At 43.3% G+C, this 25,468-nt stretch overlaps 1 protein-coding gene across 3 annotated transcripts in view; it reads left to right on the top strand.

Annotated features, from left to right (window-relative positions):
• Positions 1 to 40: 40 nt before the first annotated feature.
• The window catches only part of ZNF598 (zinc finger protein 598, E3 ubiquitin ligase), a 30,790-nt gene continuing 5,362 nt past the window's right edge, over positions 41 to 25,468 (top strand). Inside the window, exons 1-8 of one of the 3 annotated variants that reach the window (XR_002328266.2) lie at positions 41 to 311; positions 12,573 to 12,685; positions 13,288 to 13,417; positions 19,983 to 20,194; positions 21,193 to 21,410; positions 21,947 to 22,064; positions 24,107 to 24,288; positions 24,877 to 24,961. Coding sequence is in view for 2 of the 3 variants with exons in the window: in XM_021006740.2 (XP_020862399.1) it covers positions 81 to 311; positions 12,573 to 12,685; positions 13,288 to 13,417; positions 19,983 to 20,194; positions 21,193 to 21,410; positions 21,947 to 22,064; positions 24,107 to 24,288; positions 24,877 to 24,961 (1,289 nt within the window). In the remaining variant the exon portion in view is untranslated. The remainder of the gene's footprint in view (positions 312 to 12,572; positions 12,686 to 13,287; positions 13,418 to 19,982; positions 20,195 to 21,192; positions 21,411 to 21,946; positions 22,065 to 24,106; positions 24,289 to 24,876; positions 24,962 to 25,468) is intronic. The other 2 variants (XM_021006740.2, XM_021006741.2) reach the window with 2 other exon arrangements.

The raw sequence follows: 25,468 nt of genomic DNA on the forward strand, positions 1-25,468 counted from the left end.
GGCGGGGTGGGACGGGACGGGACAGAGCGGAACAGGGACGGAGGCCGCGCCGCGCCGCCCGACGCGCCCGTTCCGGGACCATGGCGGCCTCGGCGGGCAGCGCGGCGCCGGGGAGGCCTGGGCGGCTTCGGGCGGCGGCGGTGGCCGCCCCTCCGGAGCGGGGCGGTGGGAGCTGCGTTCTGTGCTGTGGGGACCTGGAGGCCACGGCGTTGGGGAAGTGCGACCACCCGGTGTGCTTCCGCTGCTCCACCAAGATGCGAGTCCTCTGCGAGCAGCGCTACTGCGCCGTGTGCCGCGAGGAGCTCCGCCAGGTGAGCTGGGGGCCGGCCGGCCCAGGGCCCGGACCCCGCCAGGCCCGACTCGGCCCTTGGGGGGGCGGGGGACGGGACAGGATCTAGGAGGACCCCCACCTCTGCTCTGCTCCGGGGCCGCGTTGGCGGGGTGTGCTTTGGGCCGAGGAGAGTCTGCGGCCCCGGCCCCAGCTCCAGTTGGCTGAGCCCGTCCGGAGCGGACGGGGCAGGGCCGGGTGGGGCTCGTGGCCCGGTGGACCTTCGGCGTGGGGCTGGACGCAGTCCCCCAAGTTTGGTTGGCTGGGGCAGAGCAAAGAGACTGATGGTGGAAAAGTTGGAGAAGGTTGAGGCGGGTGGGTGAGGAGCGGACGGGCAGCGAGAGGTCTTTTCTTTCTCCTTTGGGGAGGGGACAAGAAGAATAGACTCGCTGGGCGTGAATGTGAGGAGTGAGCTCGCCGCTCCCAGGAGGAGGAGGAGGAGGAGGAGGATAGCATCCCGGTTGTGCAAGGGAGAAGGGAATAGTAATGCCGAAAGAGAAATGGACTCAACTGCCAAGAGCTTCCTACTCCACCGTGGCGGTAATAAAGATAGGAGGAGGAGGAGCAGAACCCGGGTCAAGTGATCTTGATCTCGGGGCCAGGGTTAGAATTTGTCAATTTCTAATCTGTTCTGCTTCTAGGTCATTTTGTGACCTTGGACAAATTACTCAACTTCTCCGAGACTGGATTTTTTCCTGTAATGAAGTGGGATGGGGTGGGGGTGTTAATCTGACCTATCCAACGAAGGTGTTGAAAGAGTAATTAAGGAGTGGAAATGCTTTGAGGGACCAGAAGAAAGGTACTGCATAAAGACTAAGTATTCCATAAGTTTTCTGCTCTCTGGCTCGGTTTCTGAGTTCAGTGGAAACATTTGTTACTCTGTCTGGACTTGCATGGATGGCACAGTACAGAGGTGGAGGGTGATGACTAGCTCCAATTTCTCAGCCATTTTTTCACAGCATGACTATGATGTGCCCGTTCTAAGTCAGAAAAAAAAAAGGTATTTGATCTCTCTCATTTACTGTTCTTTAAAACTTACTTTTAGTGTTGTGAAATCCTCCCCACTCATTAATGGGAAGCTTTGGGTGAGTCTCAGCAGGTCAGCCTGAGCTTTCTCATGGCAAAGTAAGTCAGAGATGGTATGTGTGTGATTTTTTTTTAATGTGGGAACTCTTATTGCAAGAGAATCAAAAGAGGACAGTCTGTGTGTAAGTGAATTAATTACACTAAGATTTATTGAGCACTGACTTTGTGCCCAGCAGTCAACCAGCCTATATATTAAATGCCTACTATGTGCTGAAAGCACTGTGCTAGGCTATGGTAATACAAAGATGGAAGGGAGATATCCCCTGTCCTTTCAGTGCTTATATTCTATTATTAGGATACAGCCTGTTCACAGATAAGTAAATACAAGATATGTCCAAAATAAATGAACAGGGATTGGAGTAGAAGGGTCATTTAACAACTGGGGGAACTGGGAAAGGTCTTTGAGGGGGAGCCAAGGGGTCTAAAAATCAAGGCAGGACATTCTAGGCATTGGGGATAGCCTGTGCAAAGATGTGGAGGTAGGAGGATAGAATGACTAGTGAATAGCAAGAAGGCAAATTTGGCTGAAACTTTGTGTCTGTGAACCAGAGTGATGTTATCAGCCTTTCTAGAAAGATGGGCCAAAGCAAAATCAGAGGGGCTTTAAGTGCTAAAGAGAAGAGTTTGTATCTTATCCTAAATACCAAGGGGAACCACTGGTGTTTCTTAAATAGAGAGGAATGATATGGTCATGCCTGTACTTTAGGAATATGAATTTGGCGGTTGCATGAGGATGGATTAAAGAGGGAAGAGAGAGGAAGCAGGGAGACCAGTTAGGACTGCAACAGTAGTCAAGGTAAGGTGATAAAAACCTTAGACTAGGATAGTAGTTATGTGACTAGAGGAATTAACTTATTTCAGAGAAGTTGAGGAGGTGGAAAAACAATACTTAGCAACTGGATGTGGGGGAGGAGTGGTTTGACGCTGTGAAAATGTCTCTGAGGCTGTGAAATTGAATTACCAGAAGAAGGTGGTGCCCTTATCAGAAATATAGGGGAGGCAGGTTTGGGGGGAAAGATAAGAGTTTTGTTTGGGGCATGTTAAATTTGAGATGACTGTGAGATATCTAGGTAGAGATACCTAGCCTGTATTTGGAAATAAGAGACCTGAACTTCAGAAAAGAGGTGAAGTCTGGATATACACATATGGGAATTATCTGTATAAAGATTATAGTTGAATCCTTGAGAACCTTCTTTGGTAAAGGAGCTGTCCTTTGTAAAGTCCCATGGGGAGACAAAACGACAATGAGCAATACATGTGCTAGGGTAGAATTGTCATTTCAACCTTTTCTAACCTGGTTCTGCTTCCTGCTGTGTGCAGAGTTCTCTGCTAGGTTCAGGTGATACAAAGATATGTGTGCTACAGACCTTGCTTCCAAGAAGCTTACAGTCTTAATAGGAGTGAAAGATACAGACACAAATAACTATGCTACAAGAGAGAGGGATAGGTGCAAAGAGAGGATAGGTACAGGCAATGTGCTAGGAGAAATTTCAGGAAGGAGAGATCATTTTTAGGAAGATGAGAAGGGAGATTGAACCTGAGTTGGATCTTGTGGGAAGGAAGGGACTTCACTGGAGGAGTCCATTTGAGGCAGGAACTAGGACAGGGAAATTTAAGAGGGGATGGCAGGAATGTGAGGGAGAAGTACAGTTTTGCTGGCTGGCTATCTCAGGCCAGGATTCTCAAATACAGGATTTTCCGTATTTTGGGGATGGTATCATAGCAGATTTGTATTTTCCTGTTCTGTGTGTTGTGTTTAGTAACTCTGTGCACTTACTGTATTCTGTGTCAGCATATGAAGTCTGGGGAAGGGGGAGACACAGAGTACTCAATTAACATGAGAAGTTTTCCTAAATTTTGCTGGACGTTCCAGTCTTTGTAGCAAGTAGATATTTGAATAATGGTGCTTCAAGATAACCTTAGTCACCACTAAGTAGCTTTAGTTTTAATCCTTAACTTTCAAAAGACTCTTTACCCATTTTGAGCTTTATGTGAAAATACCCCTCTGTTCTCTCCCTTCCTTCACTCCCAAACACTGCAGTTGTTTGTGCTTGTGATTCTATTCTACTCCTATTCTCTGTGTTCTTTAGTTGGCTTAGTTTCTTCCTCTCAGAGTTGCAGCTTTGATGAACTCTGGGCCATTTTCCTATATAAAATATCGGAGTATTATGTGAGTACTCCTGCATCAGTGAAGTTTTTTAAAGTTCATGCCACCCCATTGGGCTTTTTTAGAAGCCCAGCCATTACTGTATCTGTAGGCAAAAGATTCTGATAGCACCAGACACTCATTTATTTGACTTTGTATCTGGAAAAATGGTCAGGTTTTAAGGTGATTTTTGGTCAGCATTTTCTTCAGCATCTCTGAGGCTTCAGGTACAAAGAATGTTCTTTTATTCATGATGACCAGGACAGAGTTAAGGGGGACTAATCACCAAACTTAAATCAGTTATTTCTACCATCAGCTACTAGATCTTTCTTAGGGTAAGCTGCTCATAAGTTTAAAAAAAAAATAATTAGATTACTGAAATGACAACAGGAGAAAAAGAGGCCTAGAAATGCTCAGTTGGAATGATCAGCCTCTGACTATACTCACAATCTAGAGTGGACAGTATTAGAATGCAGAGAGAGAAAGTACAATCTTTGAACTAAGAGACCACAAATAGCTGAGAATTTAGAATGTTTTTCTTGACCCTGCCCTGAAATCACTTTGAAAATGATTCCTCTCTGCTCCCACATTAATTAGGAAGATAAGAATGAAGATTCTTGCAGCTGTTTGGTGGCATTTGCCTTAAAGACTAAAGGTGAGACCAGTGGTCTCAGTATTGTTTACAAGCTCTAATGTATCTGAATGGGAATTGGAAGTTGTAAGGAAAGATTGTCCTGCTGTCATAGTTTCTTTTCCATTGGAAGAGTTCCTTCCATTTAAAATCTGTTTATGTGCTTTTTTGTGATTATATTAAGTTTCATAATGTGATGATCTTTTGGCTGTCTGGGAGGCAGACTTTGTGAGAAGCCAAAAATCTGCTCTTTATATTTTTTTTTTAGTGAACATATTTCATAGCAATGAGAATGTAGGCTTGTTTTTCTTTTTAAAGTTCTAGTTCCAAATCAGAATTTTGAGAGAGTACTTCTCTTCTTCTTGTGTTTACATCACTTTCATTTCCCACTGTATTCCTGTCCCTAACCCCTCCCAGAGATCCATGCTTATAACAAAGAACCAAAAAAAAAAAGTTCAGCAAAACCAACACGTTGAAAAAGTGTAATATTGTATGCAGTGTTCTACATCCATAGCCTTCCACCTCTGCAGAGAAGTTGGGATAAGTGTCTTCTGATACCGGTTCATTTGGGACCAGGCTTGTTCATTACAATTTCATAGCATTTAATTTCTATTGTTTATGTTCTTTCCATTTACATTGTTGCAGTCATTTCGGAGTTGTAGTAATATGGCTTTCCTTTCTTCTCTTTCTTCATCATATTTGTTTCTTACAGCACACGTACCATACTTCTTTAGCAGTTATCCAGTCTATAGGCATGTACTGTATTTCCAATTCTTTACTACCACAAAAAGTGGTGCTATAAATATTTTGGTGCATATGGAGTGAGAGCCCTATTTTTAAACAGTGTCATCAATTCTGCCAATAAAGGTGTACTGAATATCAACTATGGTCCAGCCTTAGGCTAGCTATCTTAGAAAAATGGGAACTAAGGGGCAGCTCGGTGGCGCAGTGGATAGAGCACCAGCCCTGAAGTCAGGAGTACCTGAGTTCAAATCTGGCTTCAGACCAAACACTTGACACTTACTAGCTGTGTGACTCTGGGCAAGTCACTTAACCCCAATTGCCTTTAAAATAAAAAATAGGAACTATATAAGACTAAAGCATACTGAAGACATTTCTTGGGGAGAAGTGCCTTTTGAGTTGAATGGTGGTCATTCTGAAGAGCAAGGAAAAGATCGATGCCTTCTTTTTCTAGTGACTTAATTGACAGTGGAAGTGGTAGGGGCCAGGATCTGGTGCAGGAAATAGATGAGTCAAAGAACAGAAATTAGGAAGAAGACCAGAAGGAGATGGCATTTTAATGGTAAAGGCAACAGTAGTCATCACCACTGATTGAGCAAAGAGACCTCTTTATTAGGAGCTAAGCTATGTGTTCACTTTTCTGCACACTCTTCCCCTTACCAGGGTACCTGAAGTAAGTGTTGATTGACTTAGGGAAGATGTGATTCCTGCTCTATAGGATCTCACAGTCAACCACAAAAGTCACATCTCCATTTTGCATGCCAATTGAAGGAAGTAGTAGCCTATTCTATGACAAAGGTACATTTTTAACCTTGGAAAATGGTCTGTGATTTTACCACCAATATATTCAGTTTCCAGATTTTGTTTTATTACTGCTATTAAGATTTTAATCTGTTTTCCTTTAGAACTTTCCTTTAGGAAGTAGATGGCAATGCAGGCAGGCAAAGAATTGTAGCCTAAAGGGTAGCCTAAAGACATTGTACAGGTTGTTAAATGACTATGCAGTAGGGAGAAATGTTAGAAAGGACAATCACAAAATTTACCTGCTAGAGGAAGGGGGGAGTAAATTTGAGAAAAATTTGAGACCAAGAATCATAGAGTAAGAATTGGAAGGGACATTAAAGGTCGTCTCTTCAGACTTTAATATGCATAATTTGAGGTAATGACAGGACACCAAAGTGGTAAGGTTTTGACAGCAAGAAATATGAGTGCAGAGTGTAGAGGTGGTATCAGCATCAGAGAGCTACTTTAGAGTCAGAAGTTATCTATCTAGAAATTGGAGACAGCTGATGGTAGCCATAGGCATGACTGAGGATACAGAAAGAAAGACAGAAGGCGTAGGTCTGAACTCCTGGGAACCCAAGATTAGGAATAAGAGGAAGAAGTAGGGAAGAAATCAGTAAGGTACAAACAAGGTAAAAGACTGTGCTGTGTAAAGGAGGAGAAAGAACAGGGCCTCGGAGGTATCTTCCCAGAGTAAGATGAGGAATAAGGAGGAGCTGACAGTTCTTCATGCTGGCAAAGCAGGCAGGCAAAGAATGGTAGCCTAAAAACACTGTACAGGTTGTTAAATGACTGCAATAGGGAGAGATATTAGAAAGGACAAGTCACAAAATTTACCTGCTAGAGGAAGTGGGCAATAAAGTTCCTTCAGTCCTTGAGCTCTCTATTCACTTGGTACTGGGGGTATTGCACTCTGGGCTAGAGAATCCTGTGAATCCCTACATTTGAATAAAGATGAGTAACAACTTTAATTCCTCAGAGTTCTGCCTGGGCCTGAGGAGAGGAGAGAAAGGATGCCCCCTGGGAAACTGGAATAAGAATGTGGATGATTAGGAAACTGCTGGAAAGCGGTTGGTTGTCGGTTTCTTGAATTGGCAATTTGGTAATTGTCCATTTGAAACACCGATTGAATTCGGGTGTTTGTCCCAGTGAGGTACTCTCCTTACCGGTCTAGAGTAAGAAAGTAAAAGGTCTATTCCGAGTGAGACTCAAGGGAAAAACTGAAAGTGTGTTTTTACCTGACTCCCCTTTGGGGGTCACCCGTGAGGCCTCTTGGTGAGCAATTAAGGAAGGGATTCCTGGAGGGAGGGAGAAATGAGAAGCCATCACAAACTGGGGGGGAAGGGAAATGTGATTAGTAATCCAACTGATTTTGGTCACTATCTTCTTTGGCCCCTCCGAGATTGCAAATGCAAATAAAGTTTTGCTATCCATGAGTATAGCCATCACCTGAGGCAGAATGGTACATTTGCCTCTTGAGGGCAGTATTGAAATAAATTGAGGAGACAAGCCCCACCTCACTTTCTGAGAAGATTTATTCCATCACTCCATTCACCAAGGGCTCATCATATTTACCCTCCTGCCAGTTTAATCTTGCTAATGTACATTTTGTTCTCATCACTGTCCAGCTCAAAAACCTTCTGGGGCTTCCCATTTGCCTATAGCAGCTAAGATTTAAAGAGTACTTTAAGATTTACTAAGAGTTGTAGGTATGTTATCTTGTTTAATCCTTCTAACAACTCTGATGTAGATACTGCTAGTTCCATTTATCAGTTAAAATACTAATAGTTACAATAGTAATATATGTTTCCTTTCATCTTATTTCTCAGCCCTTTGACTGTCACTCAACTCAAAATAGCCCTCTTCAGGTTATCAATGAATTCTGATGATCTTTTACCGGGCCTCATCCTTCTTGACCTTTCTGCAGCATTCAGCACTGTGAAACACCTTCTCTTGAGTTTAAGGGACACTGCTGTCTCTTGGTTCCATTTCTCCTCTTCTGACTACTCCCTCTCCATCTCCTTTGCTAGCTCATCTTCCATCTCCTGCTTGATAACTCTGAGCATTACGCCAATGTTCCATCCCAGGCCTCTTCTCTCCCTCTCCGTAACTTCATCATCAGCTCCTATCAGTTCACTTATCATCTTTGTGCAGATGACTTTCAGGTCGAAGGGCCCCAACCCCGGTTTCTCTTCCTGATCTCCAGTCCCTGCCTCCAACTGAACTGCTTCTTGAACATTTTGAACTGGCTGTCCTGTCAGCACCTCAAACTCAGCATGTCTAAAACAGAGCTGCTTCTCTTTCTCCCCAAACCTACTCCTCTTCTAGCCTTCTGTCTTCTGTTGAGGATATCCTCATCCTTCCATTTGCCCTGTTTCATATCCTTAGTGTCACCCATGTCTCCTCACTTCTTTACCCACATAGCCAATCATTTTCCAAGTCTTACTGATGTTTACCTCCATACAATCTCTTACATCCATTTCCTTCTCTCGACTCACATGGCCACTACTGCTCTTGCCTGGACTCTTATGATAGGCTCCTGACTGGTCTCCCTGCCCTAATCCATGCTTCACATAGCTGCTGGTGATTTTCGTGAGGCATGTCTGACCATATCACTTCCCTACTCCGTAAACTCTGGTGTCTTCTTGTTACTACCTCCAGGGTCAAATCTAAATTCCTCTATTTGGCATTTTTAAAGCGCTTGACAACATGGCCCCAGCTTTATTAGGTGTTATTCTTCTTCTTGGGCTAGCCTGCTTCCTACTCCTGCTCCAGGACATTCATTGCCTGCCTTTTTGCCCTTGGCATAGGCTGTCCTGTCTCCCAGGCCTGAAATATATTCTCTACCTTTTCTTCTTAGAATCTTTAGCTTCTTTCAAAGTTCAGGTCATAAACCACCTTTCTGCCTTTCTTTTTCTCTCTTTCTTTCTCTTTCTTTCATTCTTTTCTTTTCTTGCCCACCAACAGTCACACAACTAGTTAAGTGTCTGAGGCTGAATTTGACTTCAGGTCCTTCTGAGTCCAGGGGCGGTGCTCTATCCACTGCACTACCTACCTGGCCCCAGACAACCTTTTTCTAAACGAACCCTTCCCCGATTCCTCTAGCTTTTAGTGACTCTGTCTCACAGTTACTTTGTATTATTCTGTATACATTTTATATACAGAATACAACATATACGTATGTAATACGTACAACATATTGTCTCCCCTGATAATTTCCCTGAGAGAGATTGTTTCATTTTTGACTCTTTTTTTTCTTCAGTGAGGCAGTTGGAGTTAGGTGACTTGCCCAGAGTCACACAGCTGGAAGTATCCAGTCTGAGGCTGGATTTGAACTCAGGTCCCTCTGACTACAGGGCTGATACTCTATCCACTGCACCACCTATCTGCCCCTTGACTATCTTCTTAATAAATGCTAGTTGGCTCATTACAGATTGAGGAAACTTGAGGGCTCAGAGAAGTTAAATTACTTACCTAATAGGGTGGCAAAGCTAATAAGTATCTGAAGTAGATTTTGAAAATAATTATCCTAATATTGGTCCATAGAAAATTGTTCAGATTTCTTAGCCTGGTCTTCAAGGTCCCTCCGTATTTTTCCTCCAGTTTACATTTCCAGTACACTACTCATTTTGTTCTTCTTTACGTATCTTTTGTTCTTACCAAACTGGATTTTTCACTATCTTGGCGTTCTGTTTGCAGTTTACTCATTTGTGCCTTTTCTCATTCTCTCCCTGATTTCTGGAATGGATTCCTCTTTTTCCCCTCCAGTTGTTTCCTAACTTCATGGACTAAGTCAGTTGTGTTCTCCTCTGTAAGTCCTTTTTGATCTCCTAGATGGAAATCTCTCCACCCCCAATTTTCCATGCCCCCTCAGATCTTTCCTTTACACTTACATTTCAGTCTGTATTGTGGCTATTTATGTATGTATGATCTTCTCCTGCTACTTTGTAAATTCCTTGAGGGCCAGAAGTCTCCCTTATCTTAAAGTAGCCAGCTAGAGCTGAGACTGTAACTTGACGCTTCAGTGTACAGATTGTAAAGGTAAAAAGAGATAAGGAGGAGATATGAAGCAAGCTATTGTTTATATGTTAATATGTTATTGCAAATAGTTCTAATTTTTTGTTACATTTGTGTATTTTTTGGCCTTTATGACAATTTATGTAATGAAAATGTAACTAGATAACACCTTTCATCAAAAAGACTCCATTTTCTAAGACATCTCCAGAGGTGTCGGGATGGAAAATGCTGTCCACATCCAAAGAAAGAATTATGGAAGTCGAATCGCTATCACTTATTTTTACCTTCTGTTGAGTTTTGTTTCATCTTTCTGATGGTTCCTCCTATTGGTTTTAATTTTTACTTACAACTTCACTAATGTGAAAATATGTTTAATGGGTATGTAAATGTAAAGCCTATATCAAATTGTGCGCCGTATTGGAGAGGGTGGGGGGGGAGGAAGGGAGAGAAAAATTTTCAACTCAAAAGCATATGGAAGTGATTGTTGATAAATCAAAATAAATCAACAAAATTTAAAAAAAAGACCACTTTTCAGCCACACGTGTGCCCTGCTTGATTATCTTCCCATTGTGTTCCCCCTCCCCCTTGCCCTCCAGTGGTGAAGGACATTTAGGGTACTAAGACTATTGGATATGCCTGGATTCCAGCTTTTCTCTAGAGAGCTCTGGTTGGGCAGCCTTATATGCTGATATTGGGGGCAGTTACACCTGTGTACCATTGTCTAAGGAAGTGGAATGTCAGATTTGTACAGCTATACAGTGAGCTGTACTCCAAGCTAGAATGACCAAATCAGTTAAATCACTAATGACTTGAAGGGTCATGATTCTAAGATCCTAGAGCCCCTATGTAGTATACCTCATTGGCTTTCTAATTTTATTATGTTTAGCCACCTACACATTCCCCCTTTCCAAAAACTAGCGAGTCAGGCTTTCCATGCTATTAGATGAGGTAGTAGTAATATTCTTCCCTGGTTTTATGTGTTGGAAAGCACCTCACCTGCAACTGTGATGATCTCAGTTTCCCTAAATGTACAGTTGGGATCATGATATTAGCATCTACCTTATAGGGTGATTGTTGAGGCTCACATAAGACAATCTCTGTGAAGCACTTAGCCCACAGTGCCTGGTACATCATAGACACTTAACAAATGGGGACGGGAGGCCTAGAGGAGGGAGTGTGCATCACTTTAATTATTCTGCAGTGCCTTTATCCTTTCCCTCTCTCATTTCTTTTGATTGGATTCCTAGATATAGTCAATAAACCTTTATTAAGTACCTGCTATGTGCCAGGCTGTGCCAAGTGCTGAGGATACAAATATCAAAAAGACAGTCCTTGCCCTCCTGGAGCTTACAGTCTAATGGGGGAAGACAGCACACAAAAGAAAACTGAAAGACGAGTGAAAGTAGAGAAGCTAGGAAAGTCCAAAATGAGTGCAGCCAGATGGAAAAAGAGAAGCTGCCTAAGGAGATGTCAGTCCTTATTCCCCTTCTTAAATGGAAGTGGAAGAGTTCATCCTCTAATCTGAGGGTCAGAGGGTACTGATGAGGTGGGAGTGCCAAGCACTTCCCACTCAGGCAGAACTGATCTTTTGTTCTTTTCCCATATTCCTTTTCCATTTCCATGAACATTGAATCTTCCCTGTGCCTATCTCAAGTTCTGTCCTGTGTTACTTGTTATTTGTGTTGATGTCTTTTGTTCCATGCTAGATTTTAAGTCCCATGAGGGGCTTGCCTTACTTATTTGTCTTTGTACCAAGCACTGAGCACAGGGCTGTGCACAAAATAAGTACTTAATAATACATATTTGTCAAATTGGATTGAATTATCTCCTGTTCATTGAGTTTTCTTCACTGATGCAGCACTCTGTAGGGACCATATAAAAGTTACTTACAGGAGCAGCTAGGTGGCACAGTAGATAGAACTCTGGCTTTGGAGTCAGGAAGACCTGAATTCAGTGTGGCCTCAGACACATGATGCTTACTGGCTGCATGACCCTGGGCAAGTCACTTAACCCCGATTGCCTCACCAAAAAGCAAAAAAAAAAAGTTACTTACAAGGACTTGGCTCTGGCTAACCAGATTCTTAAGATGTAGAAATAAACATAAGCAGGAAAAACAAAGGGACAAAACCATGGAGAAACAGCATTCTTTGAAAACAGTATTACAGAGGTGGGGAGCTGTAGATGGGAAATATTCTCTATACTATCATCCTTGGTTGTTTTGAATTTATCAATTTTACTAAATAGCTTTTCTTCTCCTAAAGTTATTTCAGTGGCTGTGTAGCAAGTTGGCAGGTCAGGTGCTGATGAAAGCAGTATAACTTAAGTTCATGCTTAAAGTTCAGTCTTCAAGTAGATAGTTTAGGTGGTTATGCTCTGTCCTCTGCTTTTTCTGTAATGCGTGTTACAAGTAGGACAAGAAAAGGATACGTGGATGGATCAGTTATTCCAACCCTGGGGGCAGGAAACAAAACCAAAACACATAAAAGCCTAGCACTTTATGATTGGTCTCCTTTTTAGTTCCTCTTTAGCTTTGTTTGGGAATTGCAAGGTAGGTGCTAGGCAGTGCTTTGATAGGAGGGCTTGAGGTATTATCCAGTGGCTGAGCTGGGAAGAGAAAAGGGAGGAAGCAGGGGTGGTATTCTGTAACTTTTTTATCCTGGGGAGGAAGTTCCTTTGGCAAGATCCCTAAAGCCTCCCCTTCACTGTCACGCAGAATTACTGTGCTACCTGACCCCGCTCCAGATAAAGAGGCGTCGATGCTTCATAGAGCAGTCCGTCCAGAACTTGCTGTGTGGCATCTAAGTCACTGTTCCATAATCGTGCTATTGTGTGGTTTTCAGGTGGTCTTTGGAAAGAAGCTTCCAGCGTTTGCAACAATCCCGATTCACCAATTGCAGTATGAGAAAAAATATGACATCTATTTTGCTGATGGAAAGGTTTATGCTTTATACAGGTGAGATGAAAATTCTTTGTTCCTTTAGAATTTCTAAAGTCCCTCATGTTCTATGGCATTTTATAATTTTTCAGATCATGTGTATATTCACTTTCACTTTCTCTAACCTGTAATCCTGTGAGATAGAGATGTTGTGTAGCATTGTACAAATGAGAAAACTGAGGTCCCAAGAGGGCACACAGCTTGCCCAAAGTGACAGTGGCAGAGTTGGGACTGAATCCAGGCCTTCTGACTCTTAACTCTCTTGATTGTACTATGTAAAGCAGTAAGTGGGTTTTAAAAAAAAAATTTTATCCTCACTTAACTAAAATCCATATCCATGTCCTTGTATAATAAAGGGCTATTTCCAAGCCCTATTGTGGTTGCCCCCTTATCTTGAACACAATGAGAACCTCATCTTGCAGGCACAATTTAAGATTCTCTATTTCTAAAGTGAGAGGACTAGACAAGATGATCTTTAAGGTCTCTTCTAGCTCCATTGACTTCAGTCTAAGATTGTTAATACCTGTATAAAGCAACTTTCCTCTACCCCCTCCCCCCATTTCTCACTTAGTGTCAGTAAAACTAGTAAGCAGTGACGCAGGTGCTGGTTTTCCTTTTAGGAAGTTGCTCCAACATGAATGTCCCCTATGTCCAGAACAGCGACCTTTCAGCCTCTTTGTTGACTTAGAGCAGCACATGAGGAAACAGCATGAGCTTTTCTGCTGTAAGCTGTGTGTGAAACACCTAAAGGTGAGTGGGGATGATAGAGGCTGGGCAAGGAGGGAAAAGAAGAGAATGTCCTTGGAAGCAAAGCAAGGGCTTCCTCCTCCCTTGGTCAGCCACTTCATATACAAAAAGGGGGTATTCTTAAACCCTGACTCAACAGCCACCCTAGATGCTAGATGACTCCGGAAAAGTGCCTCCTATGACGTCATGTGTTGAGTAAGCTAAGGCCACAGGAAGTTGATTTACCTCAGTTCGAGCAAGATAGTAAGTGGAACTGGATGCCATGTGACCATAATGTCCAACTTCGCCTTGGAGAAGAGTTGAGAATGTGCATCTCCCTCTTTTCTTTGCAGAAAGGGGGACTATGGGTATGAACTATTACAAGCATAAGTTGACGTGTTGATTTTGCCCTTTTTTTAAAAAATATTTGTTACAAGGGTTGGCTTTCTTTATGTGAGAGTAAGAAGAAAAATATTCAGAAATGAAAGTTATGTAAAAACAAAAGTTATCCATAAAAATTAGGTTAAAATATGCGTGATTTTCTTCATAATTTTTCTTCAAATCTCGGTTCAAACACTGTCTCTTTTATGAGGCTTTTCCTCTTCACTCTGGCTGCTGGTGCCTCCCCACCCAAATAGCTTTGTCATTTATTTTGTATACACCTATACATAATATGTATATTCTTGTCTTTCCTGCTGGAATGTTAGCTTCTGAAGGAAAGGATTGTCTTTGTATCCCTGGCCCCTAGCACAGTTCCTGATACATAGTTGGCTCTTAATTAATGGTTATTGATTGAGTTTATAGTCTAGTAGGATATCACACACAACTGTGATACCAAAGACATCATTAAGTGCCTTAGGGAAGTACTAACAGTATTGTAGGGAGTCCTCTGGAAATCATTTCTAACTCTAGGAATTCAAGAAAGACTTCACCATGGAGGTATCATTTGAACTTGAAGGATGTGTTGAATTTCAGTAAGGAGAAATGTGTAGGGTCAGGGTTTAATTTTTTTGTCTAATTGTGAACCTAATCATCAGTAAAAACATCATTATGTACAGAAGAATAATGAAAAGACTTATAAATTGGGCGGGGGAGAAAACTAAAGCAAAGTGTTCTGACTTTCTCACTTTGTCCAGATCCCTCCTAATGACATTCACTAATCTTTGAGGCATTCTTCCTCCTTCCTTTGAGTTCGCTACTTCTTTGTCTTACATCATTGCTTCTTCATCCTAACATTTGCCTTCGTCTTTGGTGATTGAATGTTTAGTAACTTTGAGCACCTTGACCCAACTCCTATGACCCTCTCTTATATTGTCTACTTTCTCTGTTCCTATTCCTGAATCATTGAACCCTGTTGAGGGAAGGCACAGAATGACATAGTAGTGATCACGGTAACGGTAATAATAGCCAGGCATTGTGCTGTGTGCTTTACAGTTATCCCACTTGATCTTCACAATAACAGTGGAAGGTAGATGCTACTATTATCCTTATTTTACAGATGAAGAATCTGAGGCAGGCAAAAATTAAATGACTTGCCCCCCAAGGTCACATCACTAGCGACTGTCTGAGGCTGGATTTGAACCCAGGTTTTCCTGACCACAGGCTCATCACTCTATCCTTACGCCACCTAGCTGCCCTGAGTAAACTGGGTCCAGTACATATTCATCTTATCTAACAGAAATCCTTTATTTTATCTCTGATGCACATTCCCTACAGTGGTTGGGTCAGACCTTCTTTCCTTAAGATTTTAGCTCTTCTACACATACACACACCTTGCCCCTGTGTATTTCAGTAGATGCCCTTATTTATCACTTTTCTGAAATTGAGGCTTTCTGTCATCTGCCTCATCTTCCATAACAATAATAATAATAATAATAGAAGCTAGCATGTATTTTACTCTTTAAGATTTACAAAGCAGTGTACACATTTTATCTCATTTTGTCCTCAAAAGGTATGTGCTATTATTATCATCCCCATTTTACAGATGAGGAGACTGAGGCAAACAGAGGTTAAGTGACTTGCCAGGGGTCACACAGCTAGTGAGTTGAGTGTCTGAGATTAGATTCAAACTCAGGTCTTCCTATCTCCAGTTCTAGTGCTCTATCCACTGTGCCACCTAGCTCCCGTCTTCCACACCTCAAAACTTCTTTATCTTCACCCATTTTTTTCCTCCTTTGCTCCAGTTTCAGAAGAGAAGGCCCTTCCTTGTCAAAACTGATCCCTCTACTTGAGCTCTTGATTCTCCTACACCCTCCAAATCATCAGGCATTTGCTGCATTGAGTATTCCTCTCATTTTCAGGCTCGATATTCTCAGGCTTCTTTCCTGCTTCCCTACAAACTTGCTCATGTTTTTCTGTTATTAAAAAACCTTTTCCCTTGACCCTGCTGTCCCTTCGTGCCATTGATCATTATCTTGCATGCTTTTCGTGCTTAGAGGAAGAATAGTCTAGCCTCTCCACCTCCACTTCCCTGCCTTTTCACTTCTCAACCCCTTGGGCTGGGCTAGCCCAACCCTTCCATTAAAACTAGTCTCTTCAGGGTTAAAAGTAAACTTAATTACTAACTCTGATGGCCTTTTCTCTGTCTTTATCTTTGATCTTTCTATAGTGTTTGGCCCTGAAAGTTCCTCTTTGCTCCTAGATCCTGATTTCTTGGTTCTTGGGCAGTGTTCTCTCCTCTCCTTGATCTTCCCCTTTCCTGTCTCACCCTAATTAGCAGTGCTCCCCAAGTCCTAGGTCATCTCTCATCCCTTCTCACAGCATTAGTCCTCTCTCATCAGAAGACTCCCAAATCTCTCTGTATTCAGAGGCTGCCTGATTGGCAAGTTGGCTTAGTGGTTTTTAATATAGTAACTGTTTCCCAATTACATTTTTAAAAATTTCAACTTTTTTTTTAATTTTGAATCCCAAATTCTCCCCCTCCTGTGCTCCTCAAGAAGACAAGCAATATGACATCCATTGTACATGTCCAAGTTGTGCAAAACATTCCGTGTTAGTTGTGTTGCAAAAGACAGCACAAGAAAATCACAAGCAACAAGGAAAGTGAGAAGAGTGGTGTGCTTCAGTCTGCGCCCAGAGTAGATAAGCTCTCTCTCTGGAGTGGGTGGCATTTTCCATCCTGGGCTCTTTGGAGTCATCTCGGCTCGTCGCCTTGACCACGTAACCAAGTCTTTCACAGTTGATCGTTATTGCAGTATTGTCGTTCTAGCAGTTGTTTTCAATATACCTCCCCTCCAATGATCTTAAAAAAGAGACACTCTAAAGGAGTACTTTCTGAGTTGTTTCAACAAGGAGAAGATGGAAGCATCTCCACTCCAGGTAAAAATTCTCTGAAATGACAGCCCAGAATCAAAATCTAAGTTACTTCTTACCTCAGGTTCACCCTGCATTGTGGCTGGGGGCAGTGGTACCCTCTAGTCCAGGGGTGGGGAACCTGCAGCTTCAAGGCCATACATGGGCCTCTAAGTCCTCAAGTGTGGCCCTCTGACTGAATCCAAACTTCACAGAACAAATCCCCTTAATAAAAGGATTTGTTCTGTAAAACTTGGACTCAGTCAAAAGGCTGCACTTGAGGACCTAGAAGGCCATGGGATCCCCACCCCAGTGTCTGGTCTGTCCCCTGAGGACAGCCCCTCTGAGCCCCTCTGTTGAATTCCCTCCTTCCCTTCCCCCATGGCATTCCACGCCACCTCAAGTGTCACCCCCCCGTGCTCCAGAAAAAGTGGAAAATCATACTTCTCCCCCTTCCACCCTTTGCCCGGCTGTGGGATGGAGGTGGGGGGGTGCATTGTTGATTTCAGTGGAGGATAGATTTGCCATAGTTCAGAGCTGGTTAAGAGAAAGAATCTTCCTGGTGGAGTTTATGGAGTGCAAGGACCCAGCTGAACTCCTATGTCCCCCAATTCAAGGAAGCTAAGAAGAAAATAAATGTATTGAAAAGGGAAGGGGCTTGTCATTAGCCTAGCTTCCAAACTTATAAAGATAAGGAAGAATAAGAATTTCCCCAGAAAGGAATCATGTTTTTGTTTAGCTTTCTTGACTTTTTTTCATGTCCTGAACCCTTCCAGCAGACTGGTGAAGCCTACAGACCCCTTCTCAGAATAATGTTCTTTTTTTTTTCTTTGTTTGTTTGTTTTGGCTAGGCAGTGGGGTTAAGTGACTTTGCCCCAGGTCACACAGCTAGTAAGTGTTATGTGTCTGAGGCTGGATTTGAACTCAGGTCCTCCTGAATCCAGAGCCAGTGTTCTATCCACTGCGCCACCTAACTGCCCCCAGAATAATGTTCTTAAATGCATAAAATAAAATGCCCAAAATTACAAAAGAAACCAATGATTCGTTCAGGAAAATTCAGGAAAAAGATTCAGAAAAAAAACCCTAATAAATGAATGTGAGCCAAAACCCTCAACAAAAAAGAGAACAGGAGAGTAAATTCTGCAGATTTCATAGAAATCCTAGAAGCATAACAAGAAACTTGGGATGATTTAAAAAAGAAATAAAACTTTTAAATGATACTGTTGGAATGGAAATTAGATTGAAAAGTGGAACTTTCCTTTTTTAATTAACATTCATTGTTTTAAAGTTTTGTGTTCCAAATTCTGTCCCTATCCCATTCCCTTCTCCACACATTGAGAAAGTAAGCAGTGATATCAGTTATACATGTGAAACCACACAAAACAGATTTCCACCTTAGCCGTGTGGGGCGGGGCACACAATAAAAAGCAAGAAACATAAAGGAAGTGAAAAAAGTGTGCTTCAGTCTGCACTCACAGTTCATTTAGTCTCCTTAGAGGTGGAGAGCATTTTTCATCATGGGTCCTTTGAAATTGTCTTGGATGATTGTATTGATTAGAGTAGCTAAATCTTTCAGAGTTGATCATCTTTACAATATTGCTGTTTCTGTGAATAATGTTCTGCTGGTTCTGTTCATTTTGCATCAGTTCAATTAAGTCTTCCTAGGTTTTTCTGAAATCATCCTGTTTGTCATTTCTTTATTTTTACCCCACTTAATAGTATTTTTTTTTCCAATTACATATAAAAATAGTTTTCAACATCCATTTTTATAAGACTTTGAATTCCAAATTTTTCTTCCTTCCCCCCTCCCCAAGCCAGCTAGCAATCTGATAATAGCTTATGCAGGTACAATCACGATAAACACATTTCCACATTAGTCATGCTGTAAAAGGAGAATCGGAATCCTAAAAGAGAAACAAAGGGGTGCCATTGACACACTCTTATGGTGGCGATGGGGAGCCCAGCTTCATGATGGAAGGGGAATACTGCAGCACCCCACCCCACTCCAGAAGTAAGTGCTGAGGGTTAGATCCTGAAATAGATTATGCTGATCTTAGGAATGTGAGTGCTTGAGACTTGGGCTGCAGTGACTCCCACCACACAACGTTGCCTCTTTGATGAACTGATACTTCTACAGGAGCATAAGGCAGCCACAAAAAAAGCAAAATGCCTGAACTCTGGCCCAGTTATATCATACTGTGCAGAAGCACATCTCCACCTGATTATGCTGCTAGCAGCTCTCAGCAGCCAGTCCCAAACTGAAGTCTTCATCAGCTTGTTCCTTTTCCCAGCATCCTTGTTGAGGATCCCTCCATTCTCCCTAAACTCTGCCTTCCCATCCCCAGTCGTCTGCCAAGTCCTTTCAGTTTTGCCTCCACAGCATTTCTTGTATCCATTTTCTTCTCTCCGCTCACATAACTACCATCCTTTCTTATAACTTCTTACCTGGAATATTGTAATAACCTTCAGCTTTACCTCTCACTACTCCCCATTATATAAACTGATTTGGACCGAAGAAAGCCCTTGCTCTACCACCTTTACTGGGTTATTTCTTATTTGTGACAAATCATTGTGAACACAGGCCACCTGCTGGGCAGTGAATGACCCCTTGGCTCCTCCAGCAGATCACTTGTATTACATAGCCCTTCTCTCTCATAATGTTGACTAGAGGTCTTGTCTGTGCTGCTCTCTTTGAATTCTCATTACACCTCGCTCATTTAGCATGAGTTTAGTTGGAAAATGGGAGTGTGGGCCACATACTATGCAGATAACCGTGGTCTTTTCAAGTCCAGTATAGTTGTCATTCAAAATCCCTCTCTGAAATGAGCACGTGCTTCCTTGATGTAGCTTATGAAACCAGCCTTGTGTATAATGTGCCATTCTGGCTTTAATGTGTGGTAGTTTAGTTTTGGGCAGGAAGTTGGATTACTGGGAGATGTTTGATAGAAAATATTCTTGATTTAAAGCTGGCCAGTTCAGGTACAAAAATTCTTTAGTATCTAGATGGATGTTGCCCAAGGCCTAGACCATTCTAGGCTCCATGTCATATACTGAGAGCACATGGTTTGGGGATTTCTAGGTTATGTCTTGGAGAAAATTATATCTGTATTCAGCCATGCGTTCTTTCTGAAGTCTATGGTGAGCAGAGATTAGAGTATGGTCTTCAAAAACGTTTTTGAGAGCTTGAGGAATTAGTGGTGAAGGTGAGAGACTGTTTGGCTCCTTCTGTCAGGTGATTCTGTAAGGCATTCCCTGTCCTTTCTTCTGCCCTCACATGCCTTCATTCTTCTTCCCCAAGATCTTTACCTATGAGCGCAAATGGTATTCCCGCAAGGACCTTGCCCGGCATCGGATCCATGGGGACCCAGATGACACATCCCACCGGGGACATCCTCTGTGTAAATTTTGCGATGAGCGTTATTTGGACAATGATGAGCTCCTGAAACACCTGAGGAGAGACCACTATTTCTGCCATTTCTGTGATTCGGATGGTGCTCAGGAGTATTACAGGTTGGTAAAAAAGCAGCCCTCTTTTTAAGTCATGCCCCATCAGGGACTGACTGAGCACAGAGGATTGGGGGGAGGCAGGGAGCATGAATATGAACTAGATGCGTAAGGGCTCTGCGCTGAAGATTCATTATGAGGAATTGGCATCTCTTAATACTCTCTTTCCTGCTCAGTGCAAAAGTTAGAGTTTGGTGTACCCAGATTGTGTCCTAGAAGGGCGGGTGGCTTTAGTGTTTCCTAAAGTCTTTGTCTTTAGAGATTTGAGCAGCTGAGCCAAGTTATCCCTGAATGATTCTACTTTAGTCATAAGTCAGGATCCTTTGATGTTTATTTCTTTTGGGAATATAAAATGTTTTAAGGCTGAAGCTGCTTTTTGTAACTGAGTTGTGAGTTCAGAGAACAGAATTACTTTCTGTCAGTCCTCTATCTTTTCCAAGTGTGTAAAAAAAAAAAAGCAACCAAATTTCTTTCTGTTCAGATTTATGAACAGTACTAAGAAGAATCAAACCTTGATCCATTCATTCATTTAGTTGGACTGACTCCCACATGAGAGCCCTTGTGAAAGGGGCACATGGATATGTTGTAGCATTGTTTTTGTGAAAGTCTTATGGAAAATAATGAGCTTGTGCTTATAAAACATTTCTGCGGTCCTTTTGGGGGGGAAGCTGTGTAAATGTCCAGTGTTAACTTTTGCAATGAGGATGAGAAGAAGAGCTCTGGCCAGTCCCGTCTGGTCTGTTGCAGGAACATTTATGGTCCTCATGGTGTGTTGAGGATAGAATGAGTTCCCTGTCATTGTTACTTCCTATGCAGTGTGTTTGGATACTGATGCACCCACCTGATTGGCAGTAAGTGGAGTAGAACGCCCTCCTTGAGACTTGTAGGAAAAGCTCCTCCAGGGGCTGCTTGAGATGTGCCATGTTGCCTTAATTGGTGCCATGGGGTGCTATTGGGGATTGATATAGTAACCATATCAATCCCCAGTTTTCCCTTTTCTTCAGTGACTATGAATACCTTCGTGAACATTTCCGTGAGAAGCACTTCCTCTGTGAGGAGGGAAGGTGCAACACCGAGCAGTTCACTCACGCCTTCCGTACAGAAATCGACTACAAAGCGCATAAAACTTCGTGCCACAGCAAGAGCCGAGCAGAGGCCAGGCAGAACCGGCAGATTGACCTGCAGTTCAGCTATGCCCCAAGGCACATGCGGAGGGGTGAGGGTGAGTGTGCCTGGCTGTCTGCCCTTGGGAGGGTCCTGGAGCTCGGGACCCACTGGGGGTCATGGCTTACAGGATCAGAGCTTCATCCTGTGGGCTCTGGTTCTACATTTTTCTAGCATGATAATTACTGAAGACTTAGGTTTCTATGCTGAGTTCATAGGAAGACAGTTAGATTTAGTTTACTGTCTTCATAAGCCTTTAAAATGAACTGGAAGAAACAGTGCAATCATCTCTCTGCTATCATGGCTTTTTGCAGTCTATCAGCCCCACCATGGGAGAGCATATTCTCAGACTAAAGCAGTGATTCAGAATGTCCCTAGTCTCTGGAGATAGGTGGGTTTCATCTTGCTGTCCTGGAGCTGTCGTAAAGGACCATCTGCTATCCATAGTATCTGAGGGAGGGAGCGGAAAGGAGGCCTTGCAAACAGGCCCACAGAGTTTGCTGGGCTATTCTGGGGGACCAGGTGGGAGATGGGGAGGAGGCAGTTCTGGCCAGGGTGAAGAGATGGAGTGACCAGCCCTCTGCCTTCTTTTAGGTGTCGTTGGTGGCGATGACTATGAAGAAGTGGACAGGCATAACAGGCAGAGCCGGGCCAACAGGCCAGGGGGGCGTGGCGCTCAGCAGAACCGCCGAGGAAGCTGGAGGTATAAGAGGTGGGAGGCTTTTGCTCTCTGTTAAAGTTCCTCTCTCGACAGCTCCCTGGGTGTCTTGATGGGGAGCCGCTAGAGGTGGGGACTGGCCGAGGGGCTCTGACTCCAAAAGGCCACTTTGTCTCCACGTTGTACAGACTGAGAGAATCCTAGACTCGACGGGGTGTAGAGACTGGCTCCAGCCTTTCCTTTTATAGATGAGAAAACAAACTCACAGAAGTGAGATGACTTGACCTGTGGTTAAACAGCAAGTTAGCAGCCAGGCTAACCACAATAGTTTTGTGAATAGATTCCTAGTAATCAGTAAATCCCCAAATACATGAGTTTCTGTCTCTAGCAGAGCCCCTACCTTAAAAACAATACTCAGTTTTATTGATTTCCTTCTGTTTTTACAGCATTAATTTTTTGGACATATGCCTTCTCTCCTCCTCTTTGTTAAAGAAAAACACTTAAGCAAGAGCACCAGCCACAGAACCAGTGCTTTTTGACAGCTGAGTACTTCTGATCCTAGATTGGAGTGGGAAGGGACCTCAGAAACCTCTCTCTAGTTCAGCCCTCTCATTTTTCATACGGGGAAACAGAGCAAGAGAGAGTAAATGACTTGCCCAGTGTCACTCAAGTAGTAAGTGACAGAGGAAGATTTGAATTCAGGCCATAGGATCATAGCTATAGAGCTGGAGGGGAATGTCGTGTAGTCCTTCCCCCTCATTGTACAGATGAGTCTGTGACTTGCCCAAAGCAACTCCGCTAGTAAGCATTGGAACCAGGATTTGAACCCAGTTTCTCTTGTCTACAAAGCCACTGCTCTGTCCATTGTACCTCATTTCCTCAAGGGTCTTTCTTTGCCGAGGCTTCATTCTTGGGATAAGTTGCTGTTGGTGTTGATGCAGACCACCTGTGGGCACATCCGCCAGGAAGGTTTCTGGGCACTTCTTGTCTAGCTTAGGGCCTCGTCGCTCCTTTCGTGGGCGGTGTACTTGTGAGGAGAATCCAGACTACTGCTTTCTTTTCTCTAAAGAAATACTATAGGCAAAAAGAATGACACCACTCATAGGTTAATGTCAGACATTCTCCAGGAGGGTCTTGACTTCTTAACTGTTGAATAGACACACTCAGACCTGTGGGAGTGGAAGTCTTTTTGTTAACCATCAGTCCTTCCCATTTCTGTATAGAGCCTGTACACATGACCTTTCCCTTACTATTGGTGAAAAATGTTTATGGGCCTAGTTAACACATGTACAGTTTGGCACAATAGAGGATTTTCAGCTAAATAAATGCCTCTTTGGTTGGGGAGGTGAGTGAGAAGTCATTAAGCACCAATACCCTGGAATTGAGGGTGGGGCAGAAAACGCATCCGCTTTGAAAGGAAAGAGATACCTGGAGCTGAGAGTTGGTCCATCTAGGGAGAGCATGGGCTAGTGGTGCTTTCTCATAGGGCTACGTGAGAGCTACATCTGAGAAGTCTGTGCAGCCCACCAGGCCAGGCTGTGGGATCATAGGATATGGACTTAGGTCTTGGTAACTTGGCACTAGTGGGCTCTGTATATTTGTATATTTTCATTGGTTCATTGGATTTGGAGCTGGTGTTACTTTTCCCAAAAAGGACTACAAAAGCCCTTTTGAGAAAAACCCTATCTTTGTCTTAGTGTGAGCTAAGGGGCATCTGGGTAAGGACTGGCAGCAGTGCTAGAGACACAGAAGGGGCTATCACCTGACAACTTGGGGAGTCATTGACTAAAGGATGGAATAAGGCAGAGAGAGAGGAAAAAGTAGACACAAGGAGGTCTGGCCTTGAATCTCAAGTATGGCTACAAGTTCCTGTCCCTTTCCTGTCTGGGGTCCTAGCCACATCCTGCCATGTTCTCAAAGGAAGGAGGGCAGGGGAACACCTGAGAAGTTTTTTAGAATCTCAGTTCCCAGTCTTTTCCAGCAGATGGTGCTATGGCTCAGGCCTTGTCTGGAGAACATGGGATGTGTTTCATAGCAGTCCTTAGGTTCTTTTCGTGACCCTAAAGGACTCTCCTTTTCCTTCTCCTGCACCTCAGGGAAGAAGAAGACAGAGATGTAGCAGCTGCAGTGAGGGCATCAGTAGCTGCACGTAGGCAAGAAGAAAAGAAATGGGTTGAGGATAAAGAGGATGGCAGCAAAGTGAAGAAGGATGAGGGGAAGGACTCGGAAGAAACTCGGAGCTCGAGGAGAGCCCCCAAGCCTTCTGCTGAGGCCCCAGGTGATCAGTGGTGGCCAGCAGGCAGGTCCTGCACCACTCCCTCCTTTGTCTGGGCTTCTCAGCATAAAGAGAACTCACAGCATTGTCCCTTGGTTGGGAACATTTTCCACAGGCAGGGACAGCTTTTCTGCTGTGTAGCAGAAAATGGATTTTGAATGAATTGCAATCAAGTTGCTTGATCCAGGATGGGAAATCTATTATGTGAAGCTGAAATTTTAGGCTTTTTAAAAAGACTCAGCAAAGGGATTGCATTCCTCTGAGGAAGTGGTATTAAGTCACATGTAGTCTAATGTGCAGCCATCCTTTATTTTTTTATTTTTAGAACCAATACAATGTGAAATGTAAAATTAAATTATATATTTAACCCTTCTGCCTGAAATAGAAGTTCAAAATAGGTTCTTCATGAACCTTTTTGAGTCATGATTCCTGATGAGTCTGACATCTGTTGCATGAAAGTCTTTGAGGAAAAGGGTATACTTTAAGGTCCCAAGACTAGTGCATACCACTTAAGAAATTTTCATAGGAACAGTTTCTGGTTTTTGGCACTTGCCGTCATTTCATGTTACAAGTCATTGTCCTTGATCCTAGCTCCCAAAGAGGCCACTGCTAATGGTCCTGCAAGCCAAGAGGACATTGTCTCGTTTAGCTCGGCAGCAGGGGGAGCTCTGCAGAGGTATGTGGGGCAGCTGGAGTCTGTTCTTGCTTGTCAGAAGCATTGGTTAAGGTCCTGGGGTATAGAGGGATGGGTTGGTGCCTATTAGGGTTAGCCTCTAACAGCAGGGATCTAGTAGCTGACCAAGAGCTGGGGGGTGGGGCCCAAATATGAGCTCTTTGTTTAATGACTAGATTCCTGTAGGGTTCCTAAAGGAGATGTGAAGCCTGACTTGCACGTGACTCCTTTGGTCCTTCCTTCGGGCTTTTCTGAATAGCCACACATCCCTTTTCTGCCTGAGTCCCATCTGAGGGGTCTGTTTTGGGATCTCTCCTCTCTGTAGGGTCCTATCTGGGCAGTGACGGTTTGCTTAGACGGGTGATGCCTTCTGCTGCCTCCTGCCTTGCATAAAAAGGGATTTGTAGTGGGTCTTCTCCCTTCTGTGGAACAAACCAAGTTCAGGCTATTTCCCAACTCCCTCCTCCCTGATGAAGGCCTGAGTGGGTCATGTGACATCTTATCTCTCGC

This window comes from Phascolarctos cinereus, unplaced genomic scaffold (assembly GCF_003287225.1).
Source record: "Phascolarctos cinereus isolate Bilbo 61053 unplaced genomic scaffold, phaCin_HiC Scaffold_4;HRSCAF=312, whole genome shotgun sequence".
Classification (NCBI taxonomy): domain Eukaryota; kingdom Metazoa; phylum Chordata; class Mammalia; order Diprotodontia; family Phascolarctidae; genus Phascolarctos; species Phascolarctos cinereus.